The following is a 24851-nucleotide window of genomic DNA, read 5'->3' on the forward strand; positions in this document are numbered from 1 at the left end:
TAGACAGTATTGGCTTTCCTTCCTGGAAGTTCTCAAGAAGATGCTGGACAATAACAGTCAACATGGGGGTGACCCTGGATTGTTTTTTTTTTTGGCATATTCAGTGATCGTATGAGATGTTTAGACAGATGTTTAGAGAGGGTGTGTGTGTGTGTGTGTAAGGGCACCAGCGTGCCTACTGTCCCTATCTTACTGTCTCCATGTATCTGTATCTGCTTCCTTTGTTTGTGTTTATGTTCATACCTATACTTGTTATCTTGTACAGGTGTGACAAACAAAACAAAATAGATTGGAGAGGCCTCCCTCTAGAACAAGAGCAGGCCACCAGAGGCCCTCCAGATGTTTGATGTAGAGCAAAGGGCCTCAGGCAGTGACCCCCAAAGCTTTCCAAGCCCCTCTTGAGTGCACATTTTAATATTCTCTGTCTGTCCGTCACTTCAGTTGCATGTAAAGGTTTCTCTGATATGCTCACGTTCCTTGGTAAAACCAGCTCTAGGCGTTCAGTTGTTCTGCCAGGGTCAATACAGGGGAAAGGATTATAATTCACACAGTAGTAGAGAAAAACGGAAAAGTATTTGCTAGACCGAGGGATACATTATATTTTGGCAGGATTTTCTTTTGCGCAAATCTAGCTTACGGCTTCCCAGCCCTGTGGGTCTTTCATCCCCCTTTCTTCCCCACATATTCGCCCCCCCACTCCCAAAGACCAGACAAAGCCAACCCTCCAATCCCAAGAGAAGCCTTTTTAGATATGGGAGCCTTACGTGACGCCCTTCACTTCTCCAGATGCCGTTCACAGTTTTGGTGGGTGCAATGGTTACCACAGGAGGTGTGTTCGGCACGCTGTGGCCCCCTGGAGGAACGATGAGGGGCCCCATGGGCCCTCGCTTGGGTGTGCTTGCAGGGGAGCTGTGGTTGGTGGCTGGCGAGGAAACTGGGGAAGATTCACTGCTGATTGAAGATCCTACAATCAGGAGAAAGAAAAGCATCAGTAGGTAGGAAGACCTGAAGCAGATCACCGTCAATACTCAACACTCGGTGGCCCAGGAGCAGGATCCGAAATGGAACTCTGGCAAGTTCTCCCACTATTCAACTTCCTCAAGATTTGACCCACAAGAACCTCTTCCAAACACGGGTTCCGATGCATCAAAAGCTATTGGTGGACAGTTGGAACAATTAACCAGTGGAACAACTTGCCTCCAGAAGTTGTGAATGCCCCAACACTGGAAGTTTAGAAGAAGGGATTGGATAGCCATTTGTCTGAAATGGTGTAGGGTTTCCTGCCTAAGCAGGGGGTTAGACTAGAGGACCTCCTAGGTCCCTTCCAACTACAGTGGAACCTCGGGTTGTGTTTGCAACCAAATCAGGTGATGAACAAAAAATCCACCCCGATTTTTTAATTGGGTCACGATTCAAAAATTGGGTGGTGAACAAAATCAGCGCCCGGAAAGATTTCCTTTCTGCGCCGATTTCCCCCACGGTGCCATTTTTGGCGGGACTGCATGCATGTGCAGTCAGTCGTGCTTCCAGACATGACCAAGTCGGGTTGCGACCAGAGTGCAGGAGCAGATTCCGGTCGTGACTCGAGGCTCCACTGTATTCTGTTCTGTTCTTGATTTCACGTCACTCCTTCCTGCTCCAAGGTCATTCGGCCCCTGCTGTGCTCTGGATTCTGAGCAGAAGTGATGTTCCAGGAGGACTCAAACAGCTTCTGCCAGCAGCTCCTTAAAGAAGGTGCCAACAGATGCCCTGGAGCTCCAAAACTCTCCTTCCAGCGTGAATCCAGGTTGCTGCCCAAACTTAACAGACCTTCCGCTTAGATTCCTTAACATTTGGCCTAGTGGTGGGATCAAAAACTTTTACCACCAGTTCTGTGAGTGTGGCTGGGTGGACACGCTTTGCGTGCATGCACACATTTTGCATGCACGCACGCACGTGCCAACCAGGCCGAACCAGTAGCATACCACCCCTGATTTGGCCAAAGAAAACAGCTTCCACCCAGGAAAGAAAAGATGGCCAGGTGGAAACAGAGTGGAAATGCTTCCCGAAGCCCACAGCAGAAGATACAAGTGAGACATAGACCTCTCTCTTAGCACCCCAGTAGAACATCTCAGTCTAGAGTTGTATCTCCTCCTCTCTGTAACTATGCTGAAAGAGATGAGATTTTGGATAAACAGAATAAATCCTCTTTTTTAAAAAAGCTTTCAGCAAGACTTAACCACGATTTGCAGAAAACAGTAGATGGATCTAAAGTACATCCATCTTGGGGTTACAGCAGAGAAGGACGTGTATGGCGAAGAAGATGGTTGTTGCAGAAATACTAACCGGATGCCAGTGAGGACCCTCCTGCGGTATTACAGTGGGTACTTCAGGACAAGCCCACTGTAAAGCAGACAATATATTTCAAGGAATTCTATGTGTGTGTGTGTGTGCAGATATGAGGCACTGAAGTAAAGAACCGAGAGTTAACAAAAGATAATTCTCTTACAAAGCAAGGAATGACAATGAGTCACAGAACCGGTTCTTTCATCATCCCACATATGTACGTTCTTGAGAATGAATGCCTTTGTACTCAACTCCAACGTCCCTGGACATTTCCAGGACATGCCAAGTTCTAATTTGCAAAACACTGGCTGGATCTTCAAGAAACAAAGCACTAGGGGGAAGATCATGGCAGATGCTCAGAGATGACCCGGTCAATGAGGGAACCTGTCGGAAAGACGGTCATATCCTCTTGCTTTCCAGAAAACATATCTGGAGATGGATGGATGGAGAAAGAGAGAGAGAGTGATAGAGTAGGGGAGATAGGAGAGAAAGAGAATAAGAGAGAGAGAAAATAAGAGAGAGAGAGAGAGAGAATAAAACAGAGAGAATAAGAGAAAGAGAGAGAGAAGAGAAAGAGAATAAGAGAGAGAGAAAATAAGAGAGAGAGAGAGAGAGAATAAAACAGAGAGAATAAGAGAAAGAGAGAGAGAAGAGAAAGAGAATAAGAGAGAGAGAGAATAAGAGAGAGAGAGAGAAGAGAGAGAGGAGAGAGAATAAGAGAGAAAGGATGAGAAAAAAAAAGAAGAGAAAGAGAGAATAAGAGAAGAGAGAGAAAGAGAGAGAAAAATAAGAGAGAGAAAGAGAGGAAGAATAAGAGAGGAGAGAGAGAATGAGAGAGAGAGAGAATAAGAGAGAGAAAAAGAGAGAGAATGAGAGAGAAAGAAAAAGCTCCACCCCCCAAATGATTTATGTCTATGGAGATTCTCAGTTGTCCAGGTCATGGTTATCCCAAAGCTCTCAAAACTCATGGCACAACTTAGGAGAACAAACCCACAAAGACGAGATTCAGCAGGCCATCCGCATTTGAAAGACAAAGCTCACTTTCTTGAAGACAGCAAAGTCCACATTCCGGACAGAGAGGACCGCTGGTGTGAAAGGTGGGGGGGGGTCAAAGAGGCCATCTACATTAAGATTAAGCATCCCTCTCCCAAGAGGAGCGGGAGGGATATGACACCACCGATCTCCTGTTTACAAAGCAGTCCTTTTAGCAGTTCTACAAAGGCTCCACGCCCATTTGACCCTGAGGGCACAGATCAACCTCCAAGTGGCCTCAACAGCTCTCAGGAAGAGTGCTAGCAACCAGAGGACTGCAAGGAATATTAAACTTCTTGGATGAGAAGCTTCTTGGAATATTAAGCTTCTTGGATGAGAAGCGAAATGTCTTCAAGGAAAAAAACAAAACCAAAGCATCTGTGGGACAAAAAGACTTGACAGAACCCAGATTTTTATTTCCTTATACAGATGTGAGACATTTGGAATTGAGAGAGTGAATTCTCTGAATCAGGAGTCTCCAAACCTGGTGATATTAAGACTTGTGGACTTCAACTCCCAGAAATCCCCAGTCAGCAGGAGGTATAAAGTCCACAAACCTTAAAAGTGGCCAAGTTCGGTCCTTGCTCGAAACAGAGAACTGCCAATGGCAGGAAAACAGCTCACTCCTCTCTTCACACTCATTCATGTTCACTCAACACAGCTGAAGAGGGGACAGGAGTTAGCACAAAACAACCCCAGGCTGTTTGGATGAAAACTACCCTCCTCCCTTCCCTGTATTATCTGGGTTATATCTTTTGCATGACACACTTTCTTAACCCAGTTGAGGGAGTCACAGAACTCAGCTTTCAGGAGAAGGCGGGCTGTGTCCCTTCTTTCTTTTGATTCAGGTTTGGAGTAAGTCTAGATTTGGAGAAAGTGGTTCTTCCTACTACTGGTATAGTTGAAAAAGAAATGGCAGCCTGTTCACAACAACCTGGCCAGCTGGCAACGGGAATGTAAGGAACAAAAACGAAGGGTCTGAGCCAGCTTGAAAACTATCTGCAAGAATTTACTCACTGTGAAATAACAACAGCCAGCGTAACCTAGAATAGTTCTCTATGAAAGTCCGTCAAGAGCGTGAAACCCTAAATGAGGAGTCCAACCTTGACCATTTTAAGACTTGTGGACTTCAACTCCCAGAAATCCCCAGCCACCCAAACAACTTTAAGACTTGTGGACTTCAAGTGGGGAATTCTGGGAGATGAAATCCACAAGTCTTAAAATGGCCAAGGTTGGACACCCCTTCGATTCTCGTGTTTAACCTGAAGTCACAAGGAGACCCCAAAACACCTTGCTGGAGATCCAGAAGTGAGTGGGTTAGATTTTACTCTTCTTTGCTCCAACACCGTGGAGGTGGGGAATCCACTGGCAGTTCTTAAGAGGTTCCTCAGCCTTCGATCCACAGCCTCTGTGGATCAAGAGAGGACCAAATATGGACAATTTTGAGAGGAGAACTCCAACCGAAAGGCCAACGAAGGAAGTCCCCTCAACTTTCTACCCATGGCGCCTCCCATGCTGTATTAATTGTTCCCTGGCTCTGGCACCCTACCTTCCTTCTGGAGAGCAACCACGCTGCCGGCTCTTGACAAAGGAAGCCACAGATATGGATTTGACACCCACCGAAGTCTATCTTGTCAGCGCGAGGCCGACAACAATTAGCAGCCTTAATCCCCTTTGAGCTGGGAAGCCATTACTCAACCGCGCAAGAGCCTTATCAATCAATACCATCACAAAGGAGCCGGCAATTAATGAAGCTAAAGTCTTACTTCAGAAGCCTTAATTCTCACTGTGTGGCTTGGGAAAGGGAAGGTTTGTGATCGTTATAATTAACTGGCGGTATTCATCCAGGAGTTATTCAGTGAAACTAATCTGGTCTTGGAGATGACAAGAGGCACTGTGTGGCACCGTCACCTTTGTTATTTGACCTCCTGCTTTCCATTCACTGATAGCAGATTAGCAGGCAAGGCTGACAGGCAAAGGTAATTAACAGCTGAGACCCTCGGAAGTCACACAGGCAGGCGGGGTGGGGGGCAGGGAGCAGGGCGGGGAGAGTGAACAAGACCCAGCGTGGATCTCAACTTGCCGAAGCTTGCCATCTGCAAACGTGGCGGATCACATTCGCCCCCCCCCCCGATGCCCCTCCTTCGAAGAAGGAGCGCCTTTCCAGATCCCAGAGGTGCTCCTCACGCTTCCAGGAGAAGTCAATCCATATATGGATCTCCGGCCTGGGCCCGTGAGGCAAAAAAGGAGGAGGAGGAGGAGGAGGAGGAGGCAGCCATCTTGTACCTCCAGACTCTTTTCTGCCAGCCCTGAGCCAAGAGCGTCGAACTGGGTGGCCTCGTAATTGTTCAGAGTGGCCTTCTGAAACGTGGTCCGTGAGATGCCAGTGCTCCAGCCCTGTTTTTGGATGGACTGTAGGACAAACAGGCTGAAAAACAGCTTCTATCCCAGAGCAGTAACTCTACTGAATTCTACTGTATAGTGCAGCGTTGGTGCAGTGTTGCGGGTTTTTGGTTCAAGGTGTGGCGTGTGAAGGATGTGTGTTTGTGTTTATTTTCATGGCCACGAAGTGCACTGAAGGTGGTGTTTGATTTCATTGTACAGGTGCAAAGACAATAAAGGAAGGCTAACTATGTAGAACCTTCCTTCCCATCATGGAAGTTGACAGAAGTTGTAGGTGCTTCACCACTGGAGGTTTTTAAGAGACGGGGCAGTCACTTCATCCGAAATGGTACAGGGGACAGGGGGTTGGACTGGAAGACCTCCAGGAAGACCTCTATCCTGATTGATCGACTAGACATCAAAGCAAGAAATACAGCTTTTCTTAAATCCCCGAGTTTTGCTCTGAGGGACCTGCCATGGCCATCCCTGGGCCCAAATACAAAGGGGACAAAATTTAAGACCCATTTCAGAATTGGAGAAGGGCCAGGGAATCTTCTTCCCAGAGGCTGCTGCATAAGGCACATTTTCCTCCGGAAGAGGCTTCCTCAGACCGGATTGGAATTTTTAATTTCCTGCTTGCTAGGATCAGCAGGGAGGATGGAGCCAAGCCATGTCTCTTTCCCCTACCGACAAAATAGCGTGTGGTTATTCCTGCTGCACCCTGGGGCAGGGGTCTCCAACCTTGGCAACTATAAGCCTGGAGGACTTCAACTAAGCAAACCTGGCTGGGGAATTCTGGGAGTTGAAGTCCTCCGGGTTTAAAGTTGCCAAGGTTGGAGACAGACCCCTGTCCTGGGGAGTTTCATTTGACAGGTGACAAAAGGTGCTAAAACCATTTGATTACAGGTCACCCGCAACATAGGACAATAACAGAACCTGGAATTTCATTCAGAAGTCATGCTAAGGAGAGGCACTTGGGACTGGCTCAATTTTACAACCTTTTTTGTGATAGTGGTTAAAGACAATTTCTGGCAAAAATATATATATATATCGTAAATCACATCACATCAGAAAGCTAAAGGTAAGCTGGTTGCCAAGGGCTGAATTGTGGGCATTTGGAATTCCAGAACCAGGTGATAAAACCACTGGGGTGTGTACAGGGGTGGGACTCTACCAGTTCTGTCCACTTCTGTAGAACCGGTTGCTCTGAAAAGCAGCAAACAGAGAGCATACACAGAACCGGTTCTATGTCTACTGCTGTTTTGGCCCAGTCGCTCTCCAGGCTCTTACCTGACCTTTATTTCCTGAGTTTACCGATCAATCATTCTTTACTTGGGATCGCAGGATACTGTTTCCAGCTCCATTCTCGGGGGCGGGGGGAGCGGGGGAGAGACTTTTGGCTTCATGCAAGGAAAACAGCAGAAGCAGCAGAAGTCTTTCTTTCTCTCCCCCAAACTCCGTCAGAAATGAGTCTTTGTGAGACTTGTCGCACCAACACAACATCTTGGAGCAGGAGGCCTTGCAGGGTCCCAAAGACTCATTTCTGGTGAAGTTTGGGGGAGAGAAAGAAAGACTTTTGCTGCTTTCCTTGTGCGCAGCCAAAAGCAGAAGAAGACAGAAGCGGAAAGAAGCAGCCTGGTGGCCAGGTGAGGCACGTGGGGCGAGTGGGGCAAGTTCCCCCCCTCCGCCATTTCCCCCCTCCCCTCACTATCTCATGTTGTTCTCAATGCAAATGACACAAGCCTTGTGTTCCAGCGCAGCCTGGATTAATTGCTTTGGGGGGTGGGGTGATATTCCTCTATGGACCACCAAAATTTTCTCACGGACCACCAGTGGTCCCCGGCCCACTGGTTGGCTACCGTTACGCTAGACTCTACCCAACTGGCGGGTTGTCCCACGGTCGCACTCGGAGGGACCAGTACAGTGTTGACACACTCCCTCCTCCTCCTCCTCGCCTCCCCAGCCAGCAGAAACACACACAAAGCCACTTTGAACCCTCTGAGTTCCCAGAACTCAATTAACATCCATTTGATATCAATAAATATGCTAAGCAGCTTCCCGTTTCCGAAAGGCTCCACGCTAACCAGATGCAGCCGCGGCAGCCGCAATGCACACTCCTCTCTGCTGGCTTCTCTTTGGAGATGAAAGAGAATGGGCTTGCAAGGAGAAGGTGATGCCCTTCCAGGAGCCCGGAGGTGGGGCTCTCCAGTTGTCGCCTGGCATCCACCGGCCACAGCTTGTGTTTTTCCTGCTGCGCCAGAGACGCCATATTCCTCTCTCAAGGCCAGAGCGGCTTTTCTGCGCTCAGCTGGGCTCCCGGAGGTTCTCTAGATCTTTCTGACCTTCTCAAACCCACGTGGGATAAAATCGCATGGATGCAGCCTGGAATGTTTTCTCTGCCTACCTTCTTTTTTCGAAAAAAAAAATCTTATAAAAAGTTATTTAAAAGATGAAAGGGGAGGAAGGGAAGGAAGGAAAGAAGAGAAGAAGGGAAGGAAGGAGAAGAGAGAAGGAAGGAAGAAGAAGGAAGGAGGAGGACGGAGGAGGAGGGAGGGAAGGAGGAGAAGAGAAGAGAAGAGGAAGAAGAAGAAGAGGAGGAGGAGGGAGGGGAAGGAAGGAGAAGAAAGAAAAGAAGGAAGGAAGGAAGGAAGAAGAAGAAGGAAGAAGAGAGAGAAGGAGGGAGGGAGGAAGGGAGGGAGAAGGAAGGAAGGAAGGAAGAAGAAGAAGAGAAGAAGGAAAGAAGAGCAGAAGGAGGACGGGAGGGAGGGAGAAAGGAAGAAGAGAGAGAAGGAGGGAAGGAGGGAAGGAGAAGGAAGGAAGGAAGAAGGAAGAAGGAAGGAAGAAGAAGAAGAAGAAGAGGAAGAAGGAAGAAGAGCAGAACGGAGGGAGGGAGGGAGGGAGAGAAGAAAGGAAGGAAGGATTAAAGAATTAACCCTTGATGCACTTAACCACAATGTTTTAAGGATTTGTTTATAGATAAGAGATGGGCTATGGGAAAACATTTGTTATATTTTAAAAGAAGGCGGTGCTTTCCTAAAATTGTTAATTCTTTCTGTGATAAAGGGGAAATCATTTCTTTATATATTTGTCTTTTTTTTAACTACATTTTTTCTATTTTTCTTTTCTGCACTTTTTTCTTTTCTTTTTTTAGGTTGTATTCACTTTTATTCTGGTCCATTGTCGTGTTTAATGAAACCATTATATAAAAACAAAGAAATCAGAGGGATTCTCCCCCCCCCCCCCCAAAAAAGCCTTTGTCCAAAACTTTCTGCCCTGCACTTTAAGATAAATGCAAGCAGGAAATTTTTTGGGATTTCATTTTATGCTCTGCCCTCTGTGTTTTCTTTGGCCCCTTTCTTTGCATACTGGGGGGCTCCAAAGTTTGCTTTGTCACTCTTTGTAGTTCATCTGGCCTTTGTCCCAAAGGTGCCTTTTTTTTTTTTCAAGAGACAGCTGGACTTTCCGGTTTTTCTCTGAAGACGTTTTTGCTTCTCATCCGAGAAGCTTCTTCCGCTTAGAGTTAAGAAGCTCCTTGGATGAGACGCGAAACCTCTTCAAGGAAAAACAAAGCAAGTTGTCTCTTGCCAAAGCCCCTCTGGGACAACCACGACCTGGAGAACTGAGAATCTCCACAGACGTCTGGCCTTCGGTTTTCCAGGCTCTGAAATCCAGAAATCAAACGGGTCAGTTGCTGAGGGTCTTCTCAATTGGACCAAATGCTCAAGCCTTTTGGGGGTGGTGGGTTCTCTGTTGAAGAAATAAATGAACGTTCGGCTCCCCTGTGGAAATCTACCCAACCTTCTCTTCTGAGATGGGATTTGAAATCCCTTTTCATTGTGCCCAGGTTTTTTTAACGATTGATTTTATTCTTTCTGTTGACCCTTCCTTTTGTGCTGATGCACTTTTAAATAAATCGATCATGAGCCATTTCCAGGGGCTGTTTTATTGCTTTGGTTCCTCCCTACTTTTTTTGAGAAGCGTCTTGGGAAAGATAGATATTATAAAGAGGAAGGAACCATTGATTAGAGGAAATTAAACAAACTGTCCCTGGCAGAGGTCCACTCTGGAAATGTGTCCTTTGCCTTTGGGGGGGTTAGATATGGACTCTCGATTCCTCTAAGTGTCTGGGTTTCACACTAGCACAGATATTGGTTGCAAGCACCGTTCGCACAACCAGAATTCCTTGGGCAGGTCACAAGGGTGGAGATTGAACACAAGCAGTTCACCTCCCAGCCACATAAAGCCACAGCGTGGAACCTCCTGTCCCCACAACTGGTTATGCTACCAGCACAAAAGGGGTGCGGGGACAGAATACGGAAACACACAAATCCTATTCGGCTCTTTCCTCACCAGATTTACAAGCCACAGCTTAAAGAGCAGGTAACGCGTCTGCGAACAGTGTGTGCATCTCACAAGTGTGGCCTCGTTTTCCTGCTCTTCTGTTTTGCTTTGTTTAAAAAACAGGACAACCCCAATTCTGTTTTGTTTTTTTTAAAAATCTTTTTAAAAAGATTTTTGGAGGGTCTGAATGCCTCCCACTCACCCACTCTTTCGCTCCTCTGATCCAAATTAAAAATGGGCTTCTCTTCAATGCCCGTTTTTGCTTTTTATCTGGGGTTTTCAACTCTTGTTTGCATTTAATATTTATTTCATTTCCCCGTGCTACAGATATAGGAATTCACTTCCCTAAGTTCTAATTTTTCAATTAATGCAACAGAGAGGGTTAACTAGAGGAAAAAAAAACCTCCAAATAACAGTCAAATGGGATCCAAATGGCTTCCCACTAGTCCTGATCTCGCATTAAAAATCCCTCGATTGATCCCTCGCCAGAACCCGGAGAGGCAGAGTAGCCTCCAAGCCAAAAAAAAGTGATCCTTCCTTCTTCCTTTTGTTTCCTAGCGCTCAAATCATGCCACTTCATGACATTAAAATCCCTCACCCCCCCCCAAAACGAAGAAAAGTGATCCTCCTTCTCCTGTCCTACCACCCATGACATCTAAATCAACAAAGAAGAAAAAGCTCTCTGCCAGGTTGGGTTTCCTCCCTCCTTTCTTCCCACTTCCAACCAAATCTTGCTGGGACAGATATCTGTATATAGCTTGCAAAGGGGAGCTGGAGGCAGGCGGGCCCGCTTCAGGAAAATCTATGTGCGAATCCTCTAACGTGGCTTTGGATGGGGCTAAGCAGCCAGCAGCGGGAGAGGGAAAGGAGGAAGCCACCAAGGGGGAAACTGGGGAGGGAACCGAAAGATGAGGAGAAGAAGAAGAAGACGAAGACGACAATGAGGTGAAGCATCTTCTAATCTATAGCATTTCGCAAATTGATTTCCCCTTTAGGGAGAAGAGAAAAGGAGGGAGGCCACACTCGGATGATTAACACCCTCTGAAGAAAGAATCGGTAATTTCCACTACAATAACACGTTTTCTGCCTCTATCAAGCCTCTTTTCCTTCGCTCGTAGCATTTAAGTGTCTGATTAGCTTGGCCTGCTCTCGCCTTCCTTTGATGGAAACGCTTGGAAACGTTCGGCTGCTTCGCAACTTGCCTTGCCTACAACCTCAATTCTGGGAGAGGCAAAGCCGCCATGGAGGGTGGGAGGTGTCAGAACGTGGACAGAGTGCCGTTTCATTCCCCTTTCCAAGCCAGGTTTGGTCGCCATAATATCTATCTATCTATCTATCTATCTATCTATCTATCTGGATCTATCTATCTATCTATTCTGAGAGTGCAGAAAAGAGCAACAATGATGACTAGGAGGCTGCAGGTTAAAACCTACAAGGAACGGTTGCAGGACTTGAGAAGGTTTAAGGGTGACACGACAGCAGTCTTCCAATATCTGAAGGGCTGCCACAAAGAAGAGGGGCCCCCCAGCTGTTCTCCAAAAGCCCCTGAAGGCCAGACAAGAAGCAATGGAGGGAAATTAAACCAAGGAGAAATTTCCTGAGAGAAGAGTTAACCCGTGGAACAGCTTGCCTTCAGAAGTTGCGGGTGCTTCATCGCGGGAGGTTTCCAAGAAGAGATTGGGCCACCGTTTGTCTGGATGGTATACGGGTTTTCTTGCCCGAGCAGGGTTGGACTAGAAGATCTCCAAGGTCCCTTCCAAATCTGTTAATCAGCATTGCTCCGAGCCCCAAGCGGGGTTGAATCTATAGAGCAGAGCAGGCACTTCAGAGAGAAACTGCTTCCATGGGGGGGCGGGGCGGGGGGGGAATGCTTTTTGGCTGCAGAGTAACCAGCACCTCTGCTTCTTCTTTCCAAGCTGCATTGAATCCTCAAAAGCAGGGGTCCCCAAACTTGACAACTTTTAAGACTTGTGGACTTCAACTCCCAGAATTCCCCAGCCAACCATGCCTGACTGGCTGGGAGATTCTGGAAGTTGAAGTCCACAGGTCGTCAAGTTGCATGACTGGCTGGGAGAGTCTAGGAGTTGAAGTCCAGACGTCTTAAAAGGGCAAAGTTTGGAGACTGCCGCTCAAAAGCCTCCAGGTTGTTCCTTGCTCTGGGGAAGTTGCCTTTGGCTCTTCTTGGAAGCGCAGGTTTGCTCACCTGCAAGGAAAACAACCCAGAGCTGCATTCCAGGCATTCCTCCTTGACTCTCAACTCCAGTGTAGATAATTGCTATGCACACCAGGAAGGCCTCTGTGTGAAGAAAGACAGTTCGGAAAGGAACAGGCCTGGTGGAATAACAAAGCTGCCCCTGTGGAACCTCAGGTGCCAAAACAGTCTCCAAGATGCTGTGGAGAAGGTGGAGGGGATGGTGAGGAATTCCTGATGGGGGGAGGGGGGTTCAGGAGTCTTCCCCCCCCCACCCACCCACTTTAAGGTGGCCTTGAGCTGGCAACCTGGCAAGCTGTGGGTTTTCACAGAGCCAGGAAGAACAAGTCCATTTCGTCCTTCTCCCGCTGGGAAAGCCATCTGTTGACTCCCTGGTCTTAAAGAGATGAAGACTCTGGCTTCAATGCAGCAGACACAGGTGACATTTCCTGGCTCTCCAGTTGTCCCGTCCCCCACCCCAACTTTTAGGAAGACCAAAAATGCCACCGATCCACCCCATCCTCCCATAGGTGTCTGCCCAGGGTAGGTTTTCCTTGATGCTAACCTTGGGAACCCGAGTGTGCAGGTGCCCCAGGTTTGAAGGACGCACCTTGGTCCTCCTCCTCCACTCCTCTCTGCCCATCAAGAGGGTGGGGGAAGCAAAGCCCACCCTTGGCCTTCGGGAAGCCTCACCATTCTTAAAGGGAACGTGGACATTTGCCATCAGACTCAAGCTGGGCTCCCTCCGACCCTTGTTCTTATTTGCAAAGGAACAGCTGCTCAGCCATAAGGTCACGGACCCTCCATGCCAAAGACCCATCACTCAAGGCCGCTGCCTCCAGAGAGAACAGATCTTGGGTAGCAAGTGGCCTTTGAACACGGGACCTCGGGGAGTATCCGCCAGGGCTCTGGGCCGTCCTCTAAGGGTGATGGCTTGCTTGGCATCTCCTCCGGAGGAGGAAGAGGGCACCTTGGCTTTCAAAGGTCAAGGCAAGAGTTCAACAGGCAGAGAAGCCAGGATTGGGCTCGGTCTGACTTGTAGTGCTGGCCTGGACTAGATTAAACCCTTCCTCCTCCTCCTCTTCTTGTTCTCCTCCTTTTTCCTAGATTATTCTTTTTCTCCTTTTCCTTTTCTCTTTCCCTCCAATCTAGATTACAGTCAATTATTTCTTCTTCTCCTCCTTCTCCCCTTCTCCTCTCCCTCCTCCTCCCTTTTTTCTCCCCTCCCTCTTCCTCCTTCTCCACCTCTTCCTCCCTCCTCCTCCTCCTCTTTCTCTTCCTCCTCCCTCCTCCTTTCTCTTCCCCCTCTTTCTCCTCTTCCTGTTCTTTCCCCTCTTCCTTCTCCCCTTCTCCTTCTCCCCCCTCTTCCTCCCTTCCTCTTCTTCCTTGTCGTCCTCCCTCCTCCTCCTCCTCCTCCTCCTCCTCCCACCCCAGCAAGCTTCTCTCTGCCGCTCGGCTGACTTCCATCCCCGTCTCTTCCTGCTGGCTCCTGCCTTCAACCGGGCCCCAGTTAAACAGCCCATTAAAGAGCAAAATATTCAGATGTGCATTTCACCATCCCGGCACCCAGCAGCCGACGACGACTTTGCTATTTAGCGGAGGAGCTTTGGATGGTGAAAGAACAGATTTAGGAGCCTTAGGAAAAATAAAATTTCACTGAAGCATATCAGCGGCAATGAGACCTATATTTGCAGGGGAAAGGACAGATTCTTTTCCTCTGCTCACTTCAGACTTTCTCTGGGGGTACAACAAATGATATGGCATTTGGATTACTCCGTCTGAATTGAATTTTTAAACTGCCCCCTCGAGACACAATGCCGAGGAAAGACATTAGCCCATCAAGCGGCGGGGAAGAGAAGAGAATTCAAGGGCTAAAAATAAAACAAGCGTTTGAACGGGGAGGAAGGAGCGAGGATGGGCGAGGAGAGGAATGCCAGGAGGAGACCTGGCTGGCTCCACAAATGACGGGGCTGGAGAAGCACCCAGGCTTGCTTCGCAAAACGGTCCCCGCTGCTGCCAATGGCCAGTCCCGAACTAGCAATTTCCTCCTTCCAGAATTAGACACCGGAGCACCGGATGTCCTTCTAGAAGGACAGGGCGTTTCTCTCCTTCTCTGTCTTGCGAGGTGCGAGAGGCCGGCTCAGAAAGTCCCGGTGGGTCCTTCTCAGCCTCTTGCCCATCATCTCTTGGGGAATCTCCATCTACTGGAGAAGGGAGAGGAATCCGTGGCAGAGATGAGGAGATCAAGGAACGCAAGGACAGAGGCCTGGAGAACTTCCTGGGGTGGTTGGAATTAGAGCGTCCGTTCTCCCGTGTTTTTGGTCTCCAGGACCTTGGACAGCCTTTAAGACGAATTGAAGACCCCAAAGAGCTACGTAGGTCCTTTTCTAGCCGTCGATACTGACAATGTGAGAAATTAAAATGGAGACATTTTCAAAGGGTTGATGGATTTGACTTTGTGGAGCTCTTGAAAGGGTCTTGGGGGCCTCCGAAAGTCCTCAGACCCCAGTTGGAGAACCTCTGTTGAAAAAGGCCCCTTGGGTAAAAGGTGGGAGAGAGAAGAGGGGGGTCGAAAGAAGTGATCAAAACCTTCCGTCAGTCACTCCTTACAGAATACAGAATAACAGAGTTGGAAGGGACCTTGGAGATCTTCTAGTCCAACCCCCTGCCCAAGCAGGAGACCCTACTCCTGTTGGAGGGGTCGCTTCCAGGTCAGGGAATCTTCTTCCTGTCTCGGGCTTTTTTTGACATGACCAGCTAGGCTCCTGGACAATCCAAAAACGTGCAGGAAACCAGCCAGGATAGAGCCAGCATTTCTGAGTCTTAAGAACTCCGTGAAGGCACAGAGTTTATTTCCCCTGCTCCCTCTTTCTCAAGCCCCTTCATCCTCCAGATCTTTCCAACCAAGGTCATTCTCCTGGTCCTCAGCCTTTGCTCCACACCCTCTGACCCTCCTGCTCTTCGACGTCTCCTTCCGAAGCTTGCCTTCTTCCAGCCCTGTCAGTTGTGTCACGTCTACACTGACCTCAACGGCTTGGGCCCTACCAATGATTAACCAGTAGTCATGGCCATAAGGACACCGGTCGATACATTCACTCATTCAGCACTTTTTGCCCCTAGTACCTACGGGATGAGAAGGAAAGGGTGGGGGTTTTTAGAAACCAGATGGGAAAGGCCTCCTCTCCACCTCCACCCCACCTCCCATCAAACAACTTCTTTTCCTCTGCTCATGACTAATCCTTCACAGGGTTGTCAGGGGTGAGGAGAAGGGCTCTGAAACTCCTGCTGGCTTGGTGAAGGACGGAGAATGTCATAAGGCCAAAGAGAGACTCCAGGGAAGCCCAAAAGGTCACGATGGCATTTGTGACAGCATGCTTGAAGTCCTCCTCTCTTATTTCCCCCACCCCCCAGGGTGTTGTTGCACTTGCAAGATCCATTAGGGGTGGGTGGGGCTTCAACTGGGAGGCCCATCTCCTGCAGATGTCCTGGCTAAGCTGCCTAGACGGCTGCAGGACCCTATCTAGTTGGGAAGGAGGACTCTTTGGCCAAAGGGTCAGAGAAAGCCTGGATATTCCCATGCGTTTGCAAGGCTCCCGGCTCAGACATGATGACTGCTGTCCCGAAAGTTTGTGTGGGGCTTTCAAAGGAGATGTGGGGTGCTTGGCCTCTCTAGAGCAGGGTTCTAGAGCAGTGTTGGGAAACCTTTTCAGCACCAAGTGCCAAAACAAGAGTGTGTTTGTGTGTGGGGGGGAGGGGAGGGCTGGAAACTGGAAGAGCAGTTCCCCCAGTGTGCGCATGTGTGCCGGTCACCTTGTCTTCTAGTCCAGGGGTCGCCAACCTTTTGGACCTCAGGGACCACCAAACTCATAATTTTAAATCCCCTGGGCCAGAGACCCTGGGAAAATCCCCCCAAAAGTCTGCAGGAAAATTCCCAACCCCGTTTTCCTACCGATTGGTCATTCTTTATTTGAGATTGCAGGATACCGTCTCCAGCTCCGTTCTCAGGGGAAGAAAGAGAGGCAGAGAGACTTTTGGCTTCATGCAAGGAAAGCAGCAGAAGCAGCAGAAGTCTTTCTTTCTCTTCCCCAAACTCTGCCAGAAATGAGTCTTTGTGAGACTTGTTACACAGCGCAGCCTCTTGGAGCAGGAGGCCTTGCAGGGTCCCAAAGACTCATTTCTGGCGGAGTTTGGGGGAGAAAAAGAAAGACTTTTGCTGCTTTCCTTGCATGCAGTCAAAAGTGGAAGAAGAAAGAAGCGGAAAGAAGCAGCCCAGCGACGCAAGCCTTGTGTTCCCGCGGGCCATGTGGGTGGCACTGCCTTGTGTTCCCACACAACCTGGATTAATTGCTTTGGGAGGGGAGTTGGGGCGACATTACTCTGCGGACCACCAAAATTTTCTTGCAGACCACCAGTGTTCCCCGGCCCACTGGTTGGCAACCACTGTTCTACTTTCTGGCACACATGGACACACAAAGGCCAGGAGTTCATCTTCCTGGAGTGCACATGCGTGCCAGGAAGCTCCTCTTCCAGTTTCTGGCACTCCTGCACACACAAAGACCAGCTGGCTGGCATGCATGCGCACAGCAGAACCTGAAAGAGCAACGGGCAATGGCTGGCATGGCCAGAGAGATGGCTGCGCGTGCCACTTCTGGCACTGGTGCCATAGGTTCGCCATCACGGTTCTATGGCAAAGACATTTAGCCCTGCTGGCGGAGTGCTTCAAATGCAGCCTTGCAGGCAAACTCTGCCCACAGCCAGGCGTTCGATCCTCATGGGTCTCAAGGTGGACTCAGCCTTCCATCCTTCCCAGGTCAGTAAAATGAGGACCCAGATTGTTGGGGGCAAAACGCAAAAACAGGTAGTCAGTGTTTGACTTACCACCACAATGGAGCCCAACTTTTCTGTTGCTAAGTGAAATATCCGTTAAGTGAATTTGTCCCTTCTTAAGGGACCTAAATTATTTCAAGGGCACCTTTAGCTATTCACCTTTCAACGTCAGCCATAGAAATGGTATCATTGGCGAACACTGAAGACTTGGAATAGAATAGAACGAGCTGGAAGGGATTTTGGAAGTCTTCTAGTCCAGCCCCCTGCTCAAGCACGAGAACTTATATACCATTTCAGATAAGTGACTGTCTAGACTCTTCTTTAAAGCCTCCACTGATGGAGAGCGTACGATTTCTGGCGGCCAGCAGTTCCACTGGCTTATTGTCCTCAACATTAGGAAGTTTCTCCTTAATTCCAGGTTGCTTCTCTCCTTGATTAGTTTCCATCCGTTGCTTCTTCTCCTGCCTTCAGGTGCTGTTTGGAGAATAAGGTGAACCCTCCTCTTCAGGGTGGCAGACCCACTCTTACTTGTAAGAGGACGGAGGAACAGGAAACCTACCACAAAGTCCCAAACTCTTGTGTGCAGATCCTCTGAGATCCTGAGATTGGGGAGGGCTGGGATGCCTCCTGTCTCTACTGACGTCGCCCTACCTGGCTGGGCCCACCTCGATCTATGAGCCCAAAGGATCACCATCCACTCCCCCCCCTCCCCTCTCTCTCTCTCTCTTACCTCTGGGGTCTTCAGCCTGTTTGGCTAGTTTGCGCAAGGCGGCGGCAAAGCTGGAGGAGGGCACAGCCTGGACTTGTAAAGTGCTGTTGGCAGCCGGACTGCCACTGGGCACGAGGGCGCCATTGATGGGAGACGGGGCCAGGGGGCTGACAGTAGCGGTAGTCCGAGTGGCTGTTGAAAGCATTCCTAGAGAGGGTGACTTTGGCTCATGGCTCATGCCTGAAACAATGAGAAAAAGAAGCCGTGTCACTGGAAGAGAAAAGGCATCACGCTTACATCTCACACACACACACACTTACACACACCAAGAGGGGCCAACCAGGCACCGAAGAACCACGTGGAGAGGGAAGAGCGAGGAACAAGGAAGGGAGAAGGGAAGATGCCCAAATCATTCTGCATCGACTTTCCAGGAAACTTCGATGCCAGGGGTCGCCCCACTTTGGCAAGTTTTTAAGACGCGTGGACTTCTAGGAGCTGAAGTCCACGTGTCTTAAAGGTGCCGGGGTTGGGACAGTCTCTTCTAGGCATTTTGTAAGAGAAGACCTGGAGGTCCATAGCTTAGAAAGGAAAAGGTTTCCTAACCCAACTTCAGTAGAAGACAAAGGACCAATATCTGGAGTAGGACGGTCCAGGAGATACCTGTCATGGAAGGAACTGCAGAACTCAGGTCGCGGTATCGATCCCTCCTGAACCCAGCCTACTACAGCATGGTGGCCTCCAGGAAGGATAGAGTTCATTCAACTCCTATGATGTTGCACAAACACACACACACACACACACACACACTGCCCTTTTCACATAGGACACAACAAGCCTGCGAGGAAGCAAGACGCCTCTCTGCTCAAGCTATTAGAAACATGCGCAAGCTATCACGACCCCCCAAGGATTGGATTGGACCCATCAATGAGGATGGAGAAGATCCATGAGTTTCTGGAACTCCTTTCACAACCTTCACTGACCAAAAAGATGCCTTAAGTCCAGTCCAACAGGTGATGCGGAAGAAAGATGACAACTACAGTTGTGTATGTAGGTTAGCTACCCTCATAGGGCACGGAGGTCCATCCACCCCGGTGTCCCACCACCTCAGCAGTATCCTGTGTCCTTCCTCCCACAACCTTGGAATTACAGGTAGCCCTTGATGTTCGACTACAATTGAGTCCCAAAATTTCTGTAGCTAAGCAAGACGGTCGTTAAGTGAGTTTTGTCCCATTTTGCAACCTTTCCCGCCATGGCTGTTGAGCAAATCGCTGCATTATAAACTTAGTAACACAAGTTTTGTTGAGTAGCTCTGCCTTCCCCACTGACTTCGCTCGCCACAATGTTGGGATGCTACAACTATCATAAATACAGTTGCCAAGTGTCCAGATTTTGGTGCCATGACCACTGAGATGCTGAGACGGTCATTAAGCGTGTGTGTGTGGGGGGGGAAATGGTTCCTGTCAGTTTTTTCAGCCCCATTTTAAACTCTGAATGGTCACTACTCAAGGAACGGTTGTTCCAATGTAGTAGCAAGACGGGCAGCATTTCCTCCACCCACGAAGGATTTCAGGCGGGCGGAATCCCCCCCCCTGCACCTTTCGATACCCACTGTCGTTTGCTATGAGATGGGTGGAAAATCAGCTCAATAAACGACTTAAAAAAATAAAATAAGAATGTCTTTTTTCTTCTGGGGACCGGAATCCTTCAGGTAGCGGGCTTGGTTGCAGAAGAGAATTCCCCCGCCTTTCCAGTCCAATCAAGAAAAATACCCAAGATGAAACAGCAGCCTAACCAGAAACTCCACAAAAAATAATAAAAGAGGAAAGAAAACTGTTTGCAAGGTTCCCACCCCAGGCAAGCCGTCTCTCTCTCTCTCTTTCTCTGTCCATCTCACACTCTCTTTTCTTGGATTCTCTCTTTTTTTTTTTTTTTTTTTGTGCTTGTGGCTGCCAGCAAATCTTTCTTCAGAGGCTGAAGCCCTTTCCAGAAAATGTCCTCGAAGCGAGGCGAGGGTGAGGAAGGAAGGCGGGGGACCTGACGGGGAACAATGAATCCCGGCCTCTTTGCGGAGAACTGGGTTAAGGAAATCAAAAGGGCTGACACAGCCCTGAAGGGAGCTGACGGGTCTTCTGTCCGTTGACAAGGTAGGGAAAGAAAAGCGCAAGACCGACTGATTTTCCTTTTCTATTTTTTTTTTTTGGGGGAAGAAAGTTTGAGAGGGAGCAGATGCTCCAGCCAACCCAGCTCATTTCTCCTCGGGCTGTGGGGGAGGGGCGTGGGGGGGTTCCCACAGTCCCAAGGCCAAGATCAGATGCAGAGTTGGGCAAAACTAAGGGCCTGGAGGTTAAAACCTACAGGGAATGGCTGCAGGAACTGAAAAGAGAAGAGAAAGACTGGGGGGGGGGTGACCTGATAGCAGTAATTTCAGTATTTGAGGGGCTGCCCGCAAAAGAAGAGGGAGTCAAGCTATTCTCCAAAGCACCTGAAGGCGGGACAAGAAGCGACGGATGGAAAGTAACCCAGGAGAGAAGCAACCTGGAATTAAGGAGGAATTTCCTAATAGTGAGAACAATTCGAGAGAGGAATGGTTTACTTCCAGAAGTTGTGGATGCTCCAACAGTGCAGGGTTTTAAGAAGAGATTGGACAGACACTGGTCTGATGTTGGTATCGGCTCTCCTGCTTGACCAGGGGGTTGGACTAGAAGGCCTCCAAGGCCCTTTTCGGCTCTATTCTGATTGATGCTCCGTCAGGTAGTCCCTTCTGATCGCCACACTTTCCACTGTCCTTTCCTAGGATTTCAAGGCCACGTCCCACCCTTTAGACCTTCAGAGGACCAGGAGTTCCTCCGGATTTGGGATCCCAAGAAGAGGACATTGGAAACTCCTTGGAGGGGTGCACCATTCGATCGTCCCTGACCCCCCTTTTCCCCAACCTCCAGCCTCTTGGAGATGCCTTCTATTCTGGAATGTCAGAGTCTCCTGTCTTTGAGAGGGGAACTGCTGATGCTGGGTTCCTTAAAATAGAATTGCCAGCTAACGGCTTGATTAGCAAAGCTAAAATTAGCATCCTTCTTCAGCTTGTGTTGCAGGATGAGGGGTGGGGGAACTCCCCCACCCCCAACCAGGGACAAAGCAAGTACAGCGAGACGATGCTCTTCCTTTGCCCTCTCCCTGCTCTAGACATTGGGAACTCAATATCCCCTAAAGCAGACTTTCTCCGCCTCAGCAACTTGGGCTTCAATTCCCAGGATCCTTGAGGGCCGAGGAGTTCTGGGAGTGGAAGTCCCACGCATCCTCAGGTTGCTGAGCTTGGGGGAAGGAGACAGGTGCAGAGCCGTGGATTGTGTTGTGGTTCACCAGCAGGTGGTGTAGATGGCAGCAGAATCGGACAGTAGGGAAGAACGGGGACCAGTCGGGGAGTCTGGAGAGGACTCAGACAAGGATCCTGCGTCCGATGCAGAGATGGGGCCAGGACCATCTGGGAGTGGGGTGCTGCTTTTGGAGCCTGGCAGCAGCAAGGCAGAAGAACAAGGGGAGCCTGTTCCGAGTGTGCGTGTGCGCAGAGCTGCTAGATGGCAAGAACAGCTGAAACAAAAGGGGCAACTCGGGAGTAAGGCTGGGAGGTGATTGCCCTTCCCATAAGGGATAAAGGACAGGCCAAGATGACGAAACCTTTGCAGGAAGCAAAGTCGTTCATTCTGTTCAGACTCATTCTTGAAGCTCGGTTGGTTTTTGTTCTAGTTTATTGGATACTTGTTATCGGCAGCACTTCACAGGAGAGAAAGGTGGGTGCTTATCTCGAGGGACTGTTTGAGATTCATTACCAGCTGGGAATGAAAACAATTCCCAGCATTGCCATAAAACAAGACTTGTTTTTAAAATAAGTGTGTGTGTAATTATGGTCTCGGAAGCCTTGGTCAGACGAGATTGGAGCAGTTCTGAAGAATGCTTTTTGCACGGTGTTTTAAATGGGTTTGCAAAATATTCTCATTCTTTGGCTTCATCATACACCCACCCAGACTCACTTTGGGCGAGATGGACGGCCCTATAAATTTTGGCCAATAAATGAATAATAAACGCTCAGGAGCAGGATCCTTGCCAATTCTGTGCACCAAAGGCTTCGCTTGTCATTAACAAAGAAGGTCACTTTGGGATAAAAACGGAGAGATTCCTTCATCCGAAATTTGCATGAAGGGGCACCAGCGTGCTGCACAGGGTGATATACAAGAAAAACGGGAGAAAATCCTTGGAGCTTCAATGGAGAGACCCATCAGAAAACAAAGCATAAAAATCCCATCCATTCACTATCTAAGTGGGGTTACTGCTTAGCACGAACCCCTGACCAGGGTTTAGGTCAGAGGTCTCCAAACTTGGCAACTTTAAGACTGGTGGACTTCAACTTCCAGCTATGTTGGCTGGAGGATTTGGGAGCTGAAGTCCACCAGTCTTAAAGTTGCCAAGTTTGGGGATCCCTGGTTTAGGCAGAGGTGAAAGGAAGCTGGCTGGCTGAGAGCCTTCTTTGTGCAGAAACATAAGCTATGACTCTGGAAAAAAGCTTCAGACAGGCTACCTTCCAAGTGAGCTTGTTAGGAAAGGGGTGCGTTGAACTCTACCGCTTCCCCTTGCCCGCCGGGACTCGGCCTCTGCCTCTCTGCCTCTCTCATTACACTCATGGCCACTAAACGAGGCCCTCTTCCCAGTTCTGCTCAGGTCAATTCATTCCTAATAGTGAGAACAATTCGAGAGAGGAATGGTTTACCTCCAGAAGTTGTGGATGCTCCAACAGTGCAGGGTTTTAAGAAGAGATTGGACAGACACTGGTCTGATGTTGGTATCGGGTCTCCTGCTTGACCAGGGGGTTGGACTAGAAGGCCTCCAAGGCCCTTTTCGGCTCTATTCTGATTGATGCTCCGTCAGGTAGTCCCTTCTGATCTCCACACTTTCCACTGTCCTTTCCTAGGATTTCAAGGCCACGTCCCACCCTTTAGACCTTCGGAGGACCAGGGACTCGGCCTCTGCCTCTCTGCCTCTCTCATTACACTCATGGCCACTAAACGAGGCCCTCTTCCCAGTTCTGCTCAGGTCAATTCATTCCTACCACAGCTGGGCATGAAAGCTGCATCAGCAGGAAGGTGGAGGACTGGGCAGAGGAGAGGCAGCTGTCCTCTTCCAGTCGTTGGAGGATAAGGAGGAAGAGAATAGAGTCGGTTATGTTGGGAGCCAGGGTGTCTCTTCTACCCAACCATCTCACCTAAACAGTTCCCTCTTTGGATGCCACCTTGTCAATGTTGAGTCAACTGCGACTCTACGCAGGCATGAAAAGGTTGGATGTGCTGACGTTCAGAATGGCCAAATCTCTTTTCCCCCTTTCCCCTTTTGTGTTGTGTACAGTTCTGGTCAAGAATGTCTTCTCCACGCTGGTGGCTACAACGCTCCTTGTTTCTAACACTGATGAGGTTACCCAGCTGGGTCATGAAAGGTCTGCAAGGAAACAACCAAGCTCAGAGAGCTGCAAGGACCCCACAGTCCTCCTCCTCTTCTTCTTCCTCCTCCCCTCCCCACAAACCCCACGCCCTTCTAGCCCCGAGGATGCTCCCCATGAAATGTCTGCAAGAAAACAAACACAAAGAGAACCAAAAGAAAGCTCTGCCAGCTGAAGGATTCTGGGAGCTGAAGTCCGCGTGGCTTCAAGCTGCCAAGGCTGAGAAACACGTTTCTAACAATGTAATCCTGCTGGAACTTATCTTGTTACTCCAAGGTTCTGACTCTCCCCACTGAGCATAAATCGACCAGGCTGTCTGGAAAGCTAGCGGCTCCTACTCCCTTACCTTCCCGTCCCCATGTTCTTCCCCCTCGCAAGCTCCCAACAACCCATAAATGGCTCAAGAAGCATTACTTATCAGTGCTCAGCCGGCCGCCTGTGGCTTCCATAATTACCTCTGCTTTCATCTCCAGCTCTTCACAGGCACCCAGCTCCCGGGTTTGTGACTTTGGTGCTTTGTAATTACCAGTTAATAGCTCCGATGAATTCTCGGCTGCCAACCCCGTTCCCCCTCTTCAAGTGCCAAATCCTGCCCCTTTTTTCCCCCCCTGACAGCCCCCTTTGGGATAATTATACCACGGGAAGCAGAGCTCAGCAGGATGCAAGCCCCCACCCCCTTCCTCCAATTCAGCTGCAGGTCCAAATCGAGTAATCACCCCTTCTGGGTAATTTTTTATTACCGGGGGGTAAAAAATGCTTGTGAATGAGGACAGCCCAGGAATTCTGGTGCCCACAAAGGCTCATCTTTATGATTCCTTGGGAACAAGCCTAGCCTGGAGCTGGGGGGGTGGGTGGGGGGATGACATGGGAAGTGTTAGTTCCCACCCTGTTTGTCTGCCTACGATGTACCCAGAGCCAAGGAGAACAGCACATGATGTTCCTTTGCGTTGTTTAGCCCCACAAGATGGCCCTACTCTTCCCTGTAGCAAGAGCCGCTTGCAAGGTGGCTCAAGGTTGCAATCACGGCTCAGCTGGACTACTGCAATCCCTCTGAATGGGGCTGCCTCTAAATGCAGCTGTTCTTCCACTCACAACCAATCGTTTGGTGGCTGTTTGAAGTTACGGCACTGAAGTAAGTGACTCAGAACCGGTCCTTGGCATTTATGACTGTTCCGACAGCTCCAGGGTCACACGATGCAAATTTGGCCCCTTGGAAACTGGCCTGTATTTGCGACAGTTATGTCACTGCTGTTTGCGGTCTTCCCTGCCAACTTCGGACAAGCCTACTCAATGGGGGAAGCCGGGTTCACTCAAGGATCGCATGGTTCACATAATGACAGAGTTGCTTAACCACCGTGGCACAACGGGCCTTAAAATTCAGTGTGACTCACATCATCTTGTTTAGCCATGGGAAGTTCTAGTCACAATTGTGGTCGTAAGGACTGCCTATCCCACTCAAAGCCTGTGAGGATTTTAAAAAAATGCAGTGGCCTGTAGGTTCACAAGCACTACGCACAACACAAAGACAACACAACACCTGTCCCAAGAGGTTTTCGGGTGAA

The 24851-nt window shown here is 49.2% G+C and overlaps 1 protein-coding gene across 8 annotated transcripts in view; it reads right to left on the reverse strand.

Annotated features, from left to right (window-relative positions):
* Positions 1-24851, reverse strand: part of GSE1 (Gse1 coiled-coil protein) — a 257775-nt gene that overhangs the window by 30060 nt on the left and 202864 nt on the right. For all 8 annotated transcript variants that reach the window (XM_087940751.1, XM_087940750.1, XM_087940755.1 and 5 more), the window contains 2 exons: positions 17829-18047; positions 765-964 (listed from right to left, as the gene is read on the reverse strand). In XM_087940751.1, the coding sequence (XP_087796877.1) occupies positions 765-964; positions 17829-18047 (419 nt within the window). Of the gene's footprint in view, positions 1-764; positions 965-17828; positions 18048-24851 lie in introns of those variants that run through there.

Source organism: Pseudonaja textilis, chromosome 11 (assembly GCF_049901715.1).
Source record: "Pseudonaja textilis isolate UNSWEBS1 chromosome 11, rPseTex1.2, whole genome shotgun sequence".
NCBI lineage: Eukaryota > Metazoa > Chordata > Lepidosauria > Squamata > Elapidae > Pseudonaja > Pseudonaja textilis.